At 41.2% G+C, this 12,752-nt stretch overlaps 1 protein-coding gene across 1 annotated transcript in view; it reads left to right on the top strand.

Annotated features, from left to right (window-relative positions):
• RPP40 (ribonuclease P/MRP subunit p40) overlaps positions 1 to 9,919 on the top strand; it is a 57,735-nt gene extending 47,816 nt beyond the window's left edge. Inside the window, exons 6-8 of the mRNA XM_082259658.1 lie at positions 2,245 to 2,437; positions 4,040 to 4,174; positions 9,686 to 9,919. Of these exons, the coding sequence (XP_082115784.1) occupies positions 2,245 to 2,437; positions 4,040 to 4,174; positions 9,686 to 9,884 (527 nt within the window). The 3' untranslated portion in view covers positions 9,885 to 9,919. The remainder of the gene's footprint in view (positions 1 to 2,244; positions 2,438 to 4,039; positions 4,175 to 9,685) is intronic.
• The last annotated feature ends 2,833 nt before the right edge of the window (positions 9,920 to 12,752 follow it).

Genomic DNA, 12,752 nt, shown 5'->3' with positions numbered 1-12,752 from the left:
TATCATAGAAAGCAGCACTCGAAGTTTATTTTGTGCTATTTTATATTTTACCCTAAAAAGAAAGAAAGCCACAACCAAAAGTGGTATTAACCGCTTGCCGACTGCTCACAGTATATTTACTGCGGCAGTCAGCCCCTCACAGGCAGAGTGACGTAGGTCTACGTCGCTCGCCTGTGAGGCTCTGGGGAGCGAGCGCGCGCCCACGGACCCCCCCGCGCATGTGACCAGCTGACCCGATGTCCGCCGGTCACTCGGCGATCGTCGGGGGAGAGGGAGAATGTCAGGCAGCTTGTGTAAACAAGCCACCTGTCATTCTCCTCGCTGTAAAAACACTGATCACATGGATCTACTATGTAGATCCGTTGATCAGTGTCCTTACAGCTCAAGCCACAGCCAATCACAGTAGAAAGCACGCCCCTAGGGACACATACAGCCCCTCCCTCCCAAATAAAGTTAACCCCTTCACTACCAGTGTATTTTTACAGTAACAGTGCATATATATAGCACTGATTACTGTAGAAATGTCACTGGTAATCCCAAAAGTGTCAAAAATGTCAGTCAAGGGTCCGATCTGTCCGCCCCAATGTCGCAGTACCGCAAAAAAAATCGCAGATCGCCGCCATTACACGTTAAAAAAAAAACACCAAAAATGACAGAAATCTTTCCCTTTGTTAGTAAACGCAATAACTTTTGCGCAAACCAATCAAAATACGCTTTTTGCGATTTTTTTTTTTTACCAAACATAGGTAGCATAAAACAAATTGGCTGTAAATTTTAAAAAATTTTGATTTTTACATTTTTTTTGGGGGGAATTTCATATAAAAAAATGTGAAAAATATTGTTATTTTTGCAAAATGTACGCTCTTTTTTTGTTTATAGCGCAAAAAGTAAAAATCGCACGGGTGATCAAATACCACCAAAAGAAAGCTCTGTTTGTGGGAAAAAAAGGACGCCAAATTCGTTTAGATACAGCGTCGCACGACCGCGCAATTGTCTGTTAAAGTCACGCAGTGCCGAATCGCAAAATACCCCCTGGTCGTTTAGCAGGAAAATCCTCCGGGGCTTAAGTGGTTAAACCCAAAACCAAAAATAAAATATATTGCAAAAGAAAACGAATGCAGCCATCACATCTAAGAATTAGTAAGCTGCAATATAATGTTTGCTTTTGGGTTTAATACTTTAAGAGATGCACCACCTGTACTTTTTAATTGTGATACAGAGAGTTGCTCCTCCTGGCTGAGCCAGATAAAATTGCATGGCTGAGGGTTGTAATTTAGTTTAGCTTTCAAACTGCAGTGGTTTAGATCCTTGCTTGCTAGGAAGAAATTCTGTATTTTATAATTAACAGCTTTGCAGTGTTTGTACTTTATATTTTTTTTAATGAATTCAAAGTCATTTTTGTATTTTAAGTATTATGTTTTATATATTATAAGACAATAAAGTGCTGTGCTCCCCTCCTCACGTGCCCTCACTTACCAACTCTCAGGCTATTCACAACTCTGTCATGTGCTCCAGCAAGGTGGCACATCTCTCATATTCATTACCATGTAAGGAGAAGCAGGAAATATCCATTGTGTAATTTCATTTTATTAAAAAAGAATTAAAAACAAAATTTAATTTAATTTAAAAACAAATTGAACACTTGCATGTATAATTCTTGAGTAAAACACATGTAACGCACTGGTTTGGAACACAATGTCTGCGGTTAGCGTTCCAAATACCGGACGTGATGTCACCGGAAGTTTCTGCCTGCTTATGCATTTTGTAGTGAAACGCATAAGGCAGGAGGAAACTTCCGGTGACATCACAGGAATCTGAGGATAACCATTTTCCAAACAGGCATTTTTTCGTTGGTGAGTGAGGGCACATGAGGGGAGCACAGCACTTTATGGTCTTTTATTGCACATCATTGGCACAAGGAAATTCAAGCATGGATTGCACTTTAAAGGACTAATTCAATTGTTGACATTAATGACATGTTGCACTATATGAACTCTTTTTGACATTGCATGTATATATAGGTTTTTCACACAATTTGTATGAAATAAACATATGTAGTTTTGCACAACGTTTTTTGTAGACAGCGCTGGGTTCACATGCCTTTTATTTTAATCTTCATTGGTCTGGTTAATGTGTTGAAATGTAGTCAAAGTCTCTTTCAATGTGACTTAGATAATTATGGGCACACATGATTGTGCTTGTTTTACAAGTGAGACCTTTCTGAATACGTTTTTGTCTTTTCAGAAGCACCTACTATAAAGACGTATTTTTCAAAATATATGGTCAAAGAGTGCCCATTTAAGATTAGTTCTACTGTTTCAAGAGATGTGCTTTGTCCTGTATTGAAGAGCAAAGAATTACATGGGAAAGAGGGGGAGTCCTGTAGTGCTGTGGAGATTTTCGAGTGGCTGGGTGCTGTAAGCAATAACATTGATTGGTAGGTACTCTGTTTTTTACAATATAAAGATTATCCACAAATTATCGGCTCAAAAAAATCTTTGGGAAGTTAGCAGAGTTTTTGATGAAAAGTTTTAAAGTAGAACTAAAGGCAAAACTTTATTTGTATTTTGAATAAAGTATAGGGAAGGTATAACCCATGTAAGGTACATTTTTGGCATCTGTGGCTTATTGGGGAGATTTTCCTTCACTTTCTGCCCCATAGACAAAACAGGAAGTGAGTAAAAATCCTTTTAAAGTGAAGGAATCCCTGGTTGTCAATGGCGTCACCAGTACTAGTGTCCCCTTTGGAAGATATCTCCACTATTCCTGTTCTGGGCACAATCCAAAATTTGGGATTTTTACTTTCCATAATAATGGTAACTATGACAATTAAAGAGAGTGAATCTCCCTAACAGGGACACAGTCTGCAATAAAAACCTGACAGTTATAGTCGCTGTCTTTTACTATATGTGAAATGTAAAAGTATACTTTAAAGTTTAATGGATAAATCAAACATTTAATACATCCATTGACAGCAAGTCACTTTTGTAAGCATAACATCTTAACTCTGCCTTTGGTTAGATCATACTTTGAAAGTTGATGTTACAGGCCCAGACCAAGATTAATTTTAAGCTTGTTTTGATTACATTCAGCCTTTGCAGTGTGCGCTCTACAGTGTAGAGCAAAATGCTTGCAGAGCAGAATTGGGAAAAGCAAAAAAAGAAAGCTTTTTCTTACGTTTGTTTTAATTGCAAGGTCTGGGACTCATGATTTCTATACTGTAGTAAAGTCATGTAGTCTCTGGGAAAACTGGCAGCCTCTGCAAAAGTTTAGGAAAGTCTTACCAAACTTGCTGTCCTGACCAGATAGCAACTGTTAAAAGCAGAATGTGCATCTAGAGGCATTCCTGATCTCTTTCTTCTTAGTGCAGCTGTGTATGTATACTGACCTCCACACTGTACAGTGCAGTTTGTAGAGAGTCTGAATGTAAACAAAAAAATGCTTACACAGGCCTAGGTCAATGATGGTAGGGTATAAACACACACAAAAAAGGCTAGGATGTTGTATTTGCAAAGTTGTTTGTTATCCTTGGTTGTAGTAAACTGAACTTCCCAATGAATTGCTCTGGAGGTGGGGGGTGTCAGTACAAGTCTGATCATTGGAGGAGGGCAGGCTGAGTTCTCAGCACAACTTGAAAGTTGACCATGCTGAGCTGTCATGTTTAGTGAAGCCAATTTTTAAGAGAAGATCAGAGGGACTGGCAGGATCACCAGGTATTTCACACAAAGAAAGAAATACAGAGCGAACTGGATACTTTTTCATACAAGTTCAGAGTACAGTGGGCACATATCAGGAATATGGACTGTTTTAGGTTAACATATTGTTTTATAAATGACACCTGTAAAATCACAATAAGTCCTCTGAAATGGTTAGTGCAATATGAAGGAACCCAAGATTAACGTCATCCAGTTTACTGAAGTTAATGACTCATATGTTCTTTATGGTTGCTATGGTTTATCAAACTTTGCTTTCTGCCCTATTGGGTACTTATTTATGTGTGTAATGCATATTTTAATAGTTTACTATTTTCCAATTTCAGCAACAATCAGGCATCCAGTTTCATATCAAGCTTTTGTTGCCCAGAGCCAAATATTTTGGCAGAGAGAGCTTATGTATGCACTATTACTGGATTTATAACACCAGCAAAAATAATGCAGTTGTTACAGCAGCTACGGTAAGACTGATGTGTGCACGATTTTAGGGCCTCTTCACGCCTCTTTACGTAATGGCTTAGAAAACTATCAAATGCATCTAGAGTTGTCACATACATCTGCAACAATATGCACTTACTACAGCTAAGGGAAATTGTATTCCAACACTTCCTATTCCTAGTAGAGTCAAAGCCTTGATGGTCATATAATGGGCATTCTCTGTTGCAAATAGGTAGATGCATGAGGCAAGATGGGGGCAGGTATTTCATGTGCAGCACAACATATTTGAATAGCTTGTATGTAATGTTTTTTGCATACTTTACTATTGATCCTTATGGAATGTAGGCTTTCTGGAAACCACACCAAGAAGAATTTAAAATGGAAAAAAAAAACTGTGCACTAATGTACAAACAGTAGATGTAGCTATACTACTGAAAATAATGGTTGTAACATTAGGTGCAGTATAAGCATGAAAATGTTAAGACCTATTTATATAAAAAGCATTGTTACTTTTGAAGTAGCAATTTTTTTTTTTTTTTTACAGTTTTTTTAGTAAGACATTAGTAATGTTTCACCAAATTATAATTTTGGTAATTCTTTCTTTACCTCCTAACCCCTTGGCGCCGACTGCCTCCAAGCACTTTCACCACTTCAGCCCTTGAAGGTTTACCCCCCTTCATGACCAAGCCATTTTTTGTGATACGGCACTGCATTACTTTAACTGAAAGTTTTGCAGTCGTGCGACACTGTACACAAAATTGATGTTTTTTTTTTTCCCCCACAAATAGAGCTTTCTTTTGGTGGTAATTGATCACCTCTGCATTTTTTGTGCTAAAAACAAAGATCACATTTTGGAAAAAAACAATAATATTTTTTACTTTCTGCTATAAAACACATCCAAAAAAAAAGTAAAAAAAATCAAATTTCTTCATCAGTTTAGAGCAATATGTATTTTGCTACACAATTTTTGTTGAAAAAAAAAGTTACAATAAGCGAATATTGATTGGTTTGCATTAAAGTTATAGTGTCTTTAAACTATGGGAGAGATTTATGGAATACTTTTTTTTTTTTTATTAGTAATGGCAGCGATTTTTAGCGGGACTGCGACATTGCAGCAGTCAAATTTTACACTAAGTGACACCAATACAGTGATCAGTGCTGAAATAATGCAATGTTGCTGTACTAATAACAGTGGCAGGGAAGGGGTTAATATTGAGCGATAGAAGGGTTAAATGTGCTTTCTAACTGTGCAGGGGGTGCTTTGGCTGTGAGAAGATAGAGATCCGTGTTCCTGCTTAGCAGAAACACAGGATCTCTGTCTTCCCTACTAGCAGAACAGCGATCTGCCTTGTTTACATAGCCAGACTGCCGTTCAGTGCCTCGTGAACAATTGGTGGGTCCGGCAGACATTGGGTCTGCTGGACCTGCTGATTGGCTCATGCTGTGTCCAATCACAGTGGGAGCTGGTCCGTGAAGAGCGGTCGGCAAGTGGTTAAGAGTTATAAAAGCTGGGAGGCAAGCATTCAGGTCATGTGGCTGCTGTGATTAGCTTTCACAGCGGCCACATGATCGGAAAGCTCCCAATTGCAAGTATGCATTGGGAGCTTACCTTTCTCTACTGGCTCCCATGCTGTAAGCTTGCAGGAAGCGCTCTCAGCACGGTAAGTAGTTTACAGGGGGTTAAGGCCCACCCACCGAGAGGCCCCATATATGCTTGCTATCGGGGCCAACAAATTAATGGACAGGAATGTCCAGGGATTATTTCATATTAGCGGACATTTAAAAAACGACTCTACTGTACTACTGTAATACTATATTCTCCCAGCTTTATACATTTTCTGTTAGGGAAGGCCTAAGCTCCAGTCCATTAGTTAGCTTCAGCAATCTGCTTGTAGCTAGCGATCTAAGGTCTGATGAAAGCAGTAAAAAAATCCAGGATCTATTTAATCAAATAATGGAAACTAAGAATTTAATAGTACTGGCAGGACACTTGAATAGTTATCCTAAATGTAAAATTACAACATTTTTTTTCTCTTTCATCCACCGACGGACGTAGCTGCTGCTTTAAATCATAGATGGATGGGTATTACGCCCCTCCCACTAGGAGGGACCAGGTAGAGCCAAAGGCTTTGACACGCCCAGGGGGCAGGGTCCCTGGGTTATTACCCCTGGCCTCACCTTTTTATCTTCAGTTTTAGCTGCCTGGTCTTAGGAGATTCGGGATATGCTGCCACAAGAGGTGATTGTACCAGTTCCTCATCAGGAACGCTTTTGAGGGTTCTATTCGAACCTGTTTACCGTTCCACGGAAGAAGGGGAAAATTGCTTTCAATCATGGACCTCAAAACTCTGAACCGCTTTGTGCGCGTCCATAAATTTTGCATGGAGTCCCTGCGGTCAGTGGTGGCGTTCTTGCATCAGGGAGACCTGCTTGCCTCGATCGATATCAAGGATGCCTATCTCCATGTCCCTATTTGCCAGGGTCTTCAACGATTCCTCTGCTTCGCGGTGGGCAAGGACCATTTTCAATTTGTGGCGTTACCATTTGGTCTCGACTCTGCTCCCAGGGTCTTTACAAAGGTGTTGGCCCCTATCCTGGCTCTGCCACGACAGAGAGGAATAGCGATTCTGGGGTACCTGGACAATCTTCTTTTCCAAGCGGACTCGTCTGTGACCTTGGAACGGGATTTGGAGGTGATCATTCACACTCTAAAGCAGTTCAGTTGGAATCTCAACCTTCAGAAATCTGCCCTGGTTCCAACAACCAGACTGGAGAATCTAGGGATGATCCTAGATTCAGCTTCGCAAAGGTATTTCTACCTCCTGTAAAATTACAGAAGTTAAGGGAAGTGATTCTGTCACTTCTGGCCTGAGACCTGGTGTCTCTCAGGTCATCTATGCAGGTTCTGGGCCTGATGGTGTCCTCCTTTGAGGCCATACCATATGCTCAGGCCCACACGAGACTTTTGCAACAGGAGATCCTTGTCAAATGGGACAAGGATCCTCTATCCCTGGACAGTCCGATTCCTTTGAGTTGGAGATCAGAGGACTCCCTGAATTTGCGGCTCAGCTCTCCGAATCTTCTACACTGGAAATCCTTCCTTCCAGTATTCTGGACGGTGGTGATGACAGATGCCTGTCTGACCGGTTGGGAGGGGGGGGGGGAGTGCTGGGCACCCTGAATGTTCAAGGGACCTGGGCGTTCAGAGTCCAAGCTCCCGATCAACATTCTGGAACTGAGAGCAATCAAGTTGAGCCTGTTCCATTGGACAGACAATCTTAAGAGGTGTTCTGTCTGAGTCCAGTCCAACAATGTCACAGCCGTGGCATATGTTAATCATCAAGGGGGCACCAGGAGGATCCTGCGCTGGGCAGAGGACTACGTCCTAGCCTTATCCGCCGTGTACATTCCCGGTGTACACAATTGGCAGACGGACTACCTGAGTCGTTAAAGCCTGGATCAGGGAGAGTGGTCCCAGCTGTGTCTCCGGTGGGGGACCCCGGATGATGACCTGTTCGCCTCCAGACAAAACAGGAAAGTTTTAAAGTTTGTGTCTCAGTCCAGTGATCCTCTGGCTGATGCCGTAGACACCCTGGTGGCTCCCTGGAGCCAGTACGGGCTAATTTATGCATTTCCTCTGCCTAAAATGTTATCTTGCCTGCTACGCAGGGTCGAGTTGGAGGGGATTCCGGTAATTCTGGTGGCTCCAGATTGACTCCGGAGTTCCTGGTACGCCGCCATGATTCGGCTTAAGGTCGCAGGTCCGTGAAAACTTCCTCTGCGGGAAGTTGTTCTATCTCAGGGTCCGATCTTCCATCCTGCTTTACAGTCACTGGCTTTAACGGCTTGGCTGTTGAGAGCAAGGTCTTAAAGGACAGAGGTCTGTCCGATTCTGTGATCCCTACCTTACTCAAGGCTAGGAAGTCCACTTCTCAGAAGATTTATCATCGTATGTGGAAAGCGTACATTGCTTGGTGCGAATCGCTGAAGCCACATCCTAGATCCTTTGCTATCAGCAGGATCCTGACCTTTCTACAGAAAGGGGTTGACCAACATTTGGCGTTGGGCACTCTTCAGTGTCAGATCTCAGCCTTGGCTGTGTACTGCCAACGCCCTTTGGCTATGCACTCTGTGATTCGTTCGTTTCTTTAGGGGGTTCACCATTTGGCTCCCCCCAGGAGGTCACCATTTCCTCCTTGGGACCTTAATTTGGTTCTATCGGTTCTTCAGAAATCTCCTTTTGAGAACATAAGACACATTTCCTTGCTCTCCTTGTCACAGAAAGTTGTCTTTTTGATTGCTATCACCTCTGCGTGCAGGACTTCTGAACTAGCGACGCTATCTTGCCGCTCTCCTTATCTGGTAATACACAGGGATAAGGTAGTGTTACGGCCTAATTTCCATCTGAACGAAGACATAGTGCTTCCGTCACTCTGTCCGAAACCTTCACATCCTAAGGAAATTGCCTTGCATTGCTTGGATGTGTTTTGTGCGATACGGGTGTATCTGGAGACTACTGAATCCTTTCGTAAGTTGGACTCTCTTGTTTGTGAATACGGATGGACCCCGTAGGGGTCAGGCTGCGTATGCAGCGACCATCTCTCGATAGACGGTGGTGAGGGCGTATTCTCTTAAGGGCAAGTTTCCTCCTTTCCCTGTCACGACCCACTCTACGCAGGCGTTGAGTGCCTCCTGGGCTTTCCCCCATCAGGTGTCAATGATGGAGGTTTGCAAGGCGGCCAATTGGTCCTCTGTACATACGTTCACCAAGCTTTACAGAGTGGATGTGTTAGCATCCTCAGATGCGTCCTTTGGCCGCAAGGTTTTGCAGGCCGCCATTCAAGGGGCAGTCTAACGTCCGTCGGTGGACGAAAGAGAAAATGGGATTTTTTACTTACCGTAAAATCCATTTCTTTGAGTCCACCGACGAACATAGCTCCCACCTCTCTTTTCTCAGAAGAGTTGGGTTTTGGTTATTATTCACTGCTTGCAACTAAACTGAAGATGCAACGGTGAGGCCAGGGGTAATAACCCAGGGACCCCACCCCCCTGTGTGTGTCAAAGCCTTTGGCTCTACCTGGTCACTCTTGGTGAGAGCAGCTACGTCCCTCGGTGGACTCGGAGAAATGGATTTTACGGTAAGTAAAAAATCCCATTTTTCTTCATTCCTTCCTTTACTTTTTGGTAAGAAGTTAGAGTTTTGGCATGAGACTTGAAGTGTGCAACTATTGCTCTTGGGACTTTGACTAATTCAACTTGAGAAGATGATTTAATGGATAGAATAAAAGCCCGTGTAGTAGATATTGTATTAATGGCTTCCCAGAAGGTCTTGCACTACAAGTAGCTGTGAACTTCCTTGCCTTTTTAAAGTCTACCAAATCTGTTGAACTCAGTGCTTTTAAGTTAATTGTCTTCATTTTAAGAAAGTTTGAATATTTAATTACAACAGAGCAATGAAATAGAAAGAAATGTCTTTCAGATATCGGAGATGTATTTCAATAGTATTCATTCACACTTCTGTATTTCTATTCCAGAGAATATTTTGATGAACCAAAATTAAGTCAATGGGCATCCCTTATGGTAAATGGATTTGCTGACAGTCCTGTATCTTGGAAAGAGAGTGAACATGGATTTTTTAAAGGTGGTGAAAATTTGTACAGTTTTGTTGTCTTTAACAATGACGACTACTGGCTACACACAGCTGTTGGGACACACAATGGCTGCCCACCATAATTATCATCACTTGCATGTGTAAAACTTTAACATTGGTGCTTCTCTATTTAATGACTGCTTTCAGATGAATTGGAACCCTATGTGAACTTCCAGGGAGTTCTTTTATTCCTCACAAAGACTGGAAATTACAGTATCAGAACTTTATGTCGTATGATCTGCTGTTGAATCTGAAAAAGCGGCCTGAACAAAGTTTCTGATTGCACTCTGTGAGTGCTGTTTGGGTGGAATCCAGTCTGCTATGTAAACAATGTGGCAAGTTTGGGGGAGATGAGGTTAGATTGAATGTGAATTTACAGATGGGTCAAAATCATCTCGGAGAAACTTGCTAAACAGTAAAAAACTAATTTACACTTCTAATTTATGATTGAAATATTTTGGTAGTAAATACATCATGTTTGAAATAATGACATTGTGACAACAGATGTGTATGTGATCCTGAAAATAAAGGGTGCATTTTTGTTTTGCATGTAAAAGTCACTTTGCCACAATAGAAATGGCAAATGTAAGATTGCTGAGTGAAAACTTACAGTAAAAGTTAGATAAAAAATAACTAGTTAAAGGGTCAGCCTATCCAGATCTGTTATGTCAGTGCTGCAGATTTAAACAAGCTGCTGGCTTCTTAAATCCCTGGGTGGCTCTGTTGGGATATCTGCATTGAAGTTCTAGGTTTGCACACCCACCATGTCCATTTGGAGGGGTCCCACGTACCCTGTTTATTTATTTAATATTATGGACAATGCAAGAGGATGTGCTGGAGCACATAAAGGTGAGTTGGAACACCCAGACAGAGGGGAAATGTCTCTCTGACCATGCGTTGCAGATTAGGCACACATCATCTGCATCAGAAGAGGGAATTTTGTCAGATTCTGCTGCCCAGTGACCACATGGAGAATTGAAAGTTTTTCATTTTTCATTATGATCTGCAAAAGCTCTGCCTATGTAAATCCAGAGTAAGTCTAGGAACTGAAATAGAGCTACAGTAAAAAAAATAACATTTCTAATAGATTGAGGAGAATATGGATGAAGCTCCTGGATGTGGGGTTCATTCTCACCTATCCGTGACACTACCAGGGTTGTCTGAGAACAGCCTTGTTTAGCGGATCCTGGGCACAGAGGTAAATTTATTAAACATAGAGCAGCTATGCATGGCAACCAGCCAGCTTTTATGTTTTATTTTCAAAGCTTAACTGAACAAGCTGAAGACAGAAGCTGCTAGTGCACAATACACAGCTTCTCCAGATTCTGTCTGCTCCAGTTTTAATAAATTCCCCACGTTGTATGAAAGTGTCCACCAAGCCTTTAACAATAGATGTCTTTCCTCTTGTGGAATTTCACTTTGAAAAGAATAACCATGTGCAAGGGAAAAAAATTGTACATAACATACAGATTTAAAACTGTTTAAGAACTCACCTCAAACCATTATAATTTTATCTTTATAAAGCAAAGGGGTTGCTTTACTAAAGGCAAATAGACTGTTCAGTTTGCAAGGAATGGAAAGCAAACCCCCAAATGGGACCTTTGTAGGCAGATAATAAGTAACATAAAATAGTATTCTGATAAAAGCATAGTATTTATTAACATGAGAATAAAAATCACAATACACACCAAATAAGAACAAGCATGATACACCATCTGTACAGGTATATCACCGATTAGGTTAAGTAAACAAATGGGTGTGGTTCCAACCTAATGTTCACACTAACCTATCCATAACCAACATGTTTTGGAACAAAAGCAATTCCTTCTTCAAGGGGTAGGCCTGAACACCATATTTAGTACTATAAAGTATAGATTTTAGTATGTGTTATATCATTTGGTATCATATCCATATAATTACAGTGGCAGAAACAATACTCACATTGCTAAATGCACATTCATGGATATATAGAAATGTTGAATTCTGAGTGCCTTTCTCACGAGGAATACAGCACAGGTAGAGGCCCTGAATATAGGGCTTGCTAGATGTGGGCCATATGTAGACCGACAGAGTAAAAGGTGTGGATAATTGAAAACTCTATGTAGAGCAAAAGATTCAGCAGGAAAATTCTCTCCTAGGTCACTGCTAAAACAGATGCTCTCAAGGATCACTAAAAAGCCAAGCGGTCCTATAAATTACAAGAGGTGGTTGAATATAACAGGGTATCTGTGTCAAAACAAACACAAGACACTAAGCATAACACTGGTCAGAGTGAGACCTGCCATCTCACTCTGGAGACCTTTTTTTTATTTCTTGGAGACCTTTTGCCTGTACTCTGGCCGGTGTCACGCTTAGTGTCTTGTGTTTGTTGTTTTAACACAGATACCCTGTTATATTCAACTACCTTCTGTAATTTATAGGACCAATTGGCTTTTTGGTGATCCTTGAGGGCATCTGTTTTAGCTGTGACCTAGGAGAAAATGTTTCTGCTGAATCTTTTGCGGAATTCTTTGCTCTACATAGAGTTTTAAATCATCCACACCTTTTATTACTCTGTCGGTCTACATCTAGCTAGCCCTATGTTCAGCGCCTCCATCTGTGCTGTATTCCTGGTTTGACAGGCACTCAGGATTAAATATTTCTTTGTATCCCTGAATGTGCATTTAGCACTGTGAGTATGGTTTCTGCCACTGTAATTATAGCATTTGGTATCATACCCATATAACACTTATACTGATATCTATACTTTATATACCTACATTCTGTGGTCAGACCTATCCCCTGAAGAAGGAATTGCTTTTGTTCCTGAATGATGTTGTTTTTGGATATGTTAGTGTGAACATTAGGTTGGATCCACACCCGTTTGTTTACCTAACTGAACCGGTGATATACCTGTACTCCTACAGATGGTGTATCATGCTTGCTCTTATTTGATGTTATGTCCCTTAGAC

The sequence above is a fragment of the Pelophylax lessonae genome (genome assembly GCF_965119305.1).
Source record: "Pelophylax lessonae genome assembly, chromosome: 5".
Lineage (NCBI taxonomy): Eukaryota > Metazoa > Chordata > Amphibia > Anura > Ranidae > Pelophylax > Pelophylax lessonae.
Note: the sequence above shows the minus strand (reverse complement) of the source record. Positions and strands in the feature narration are given on the sequence as shown.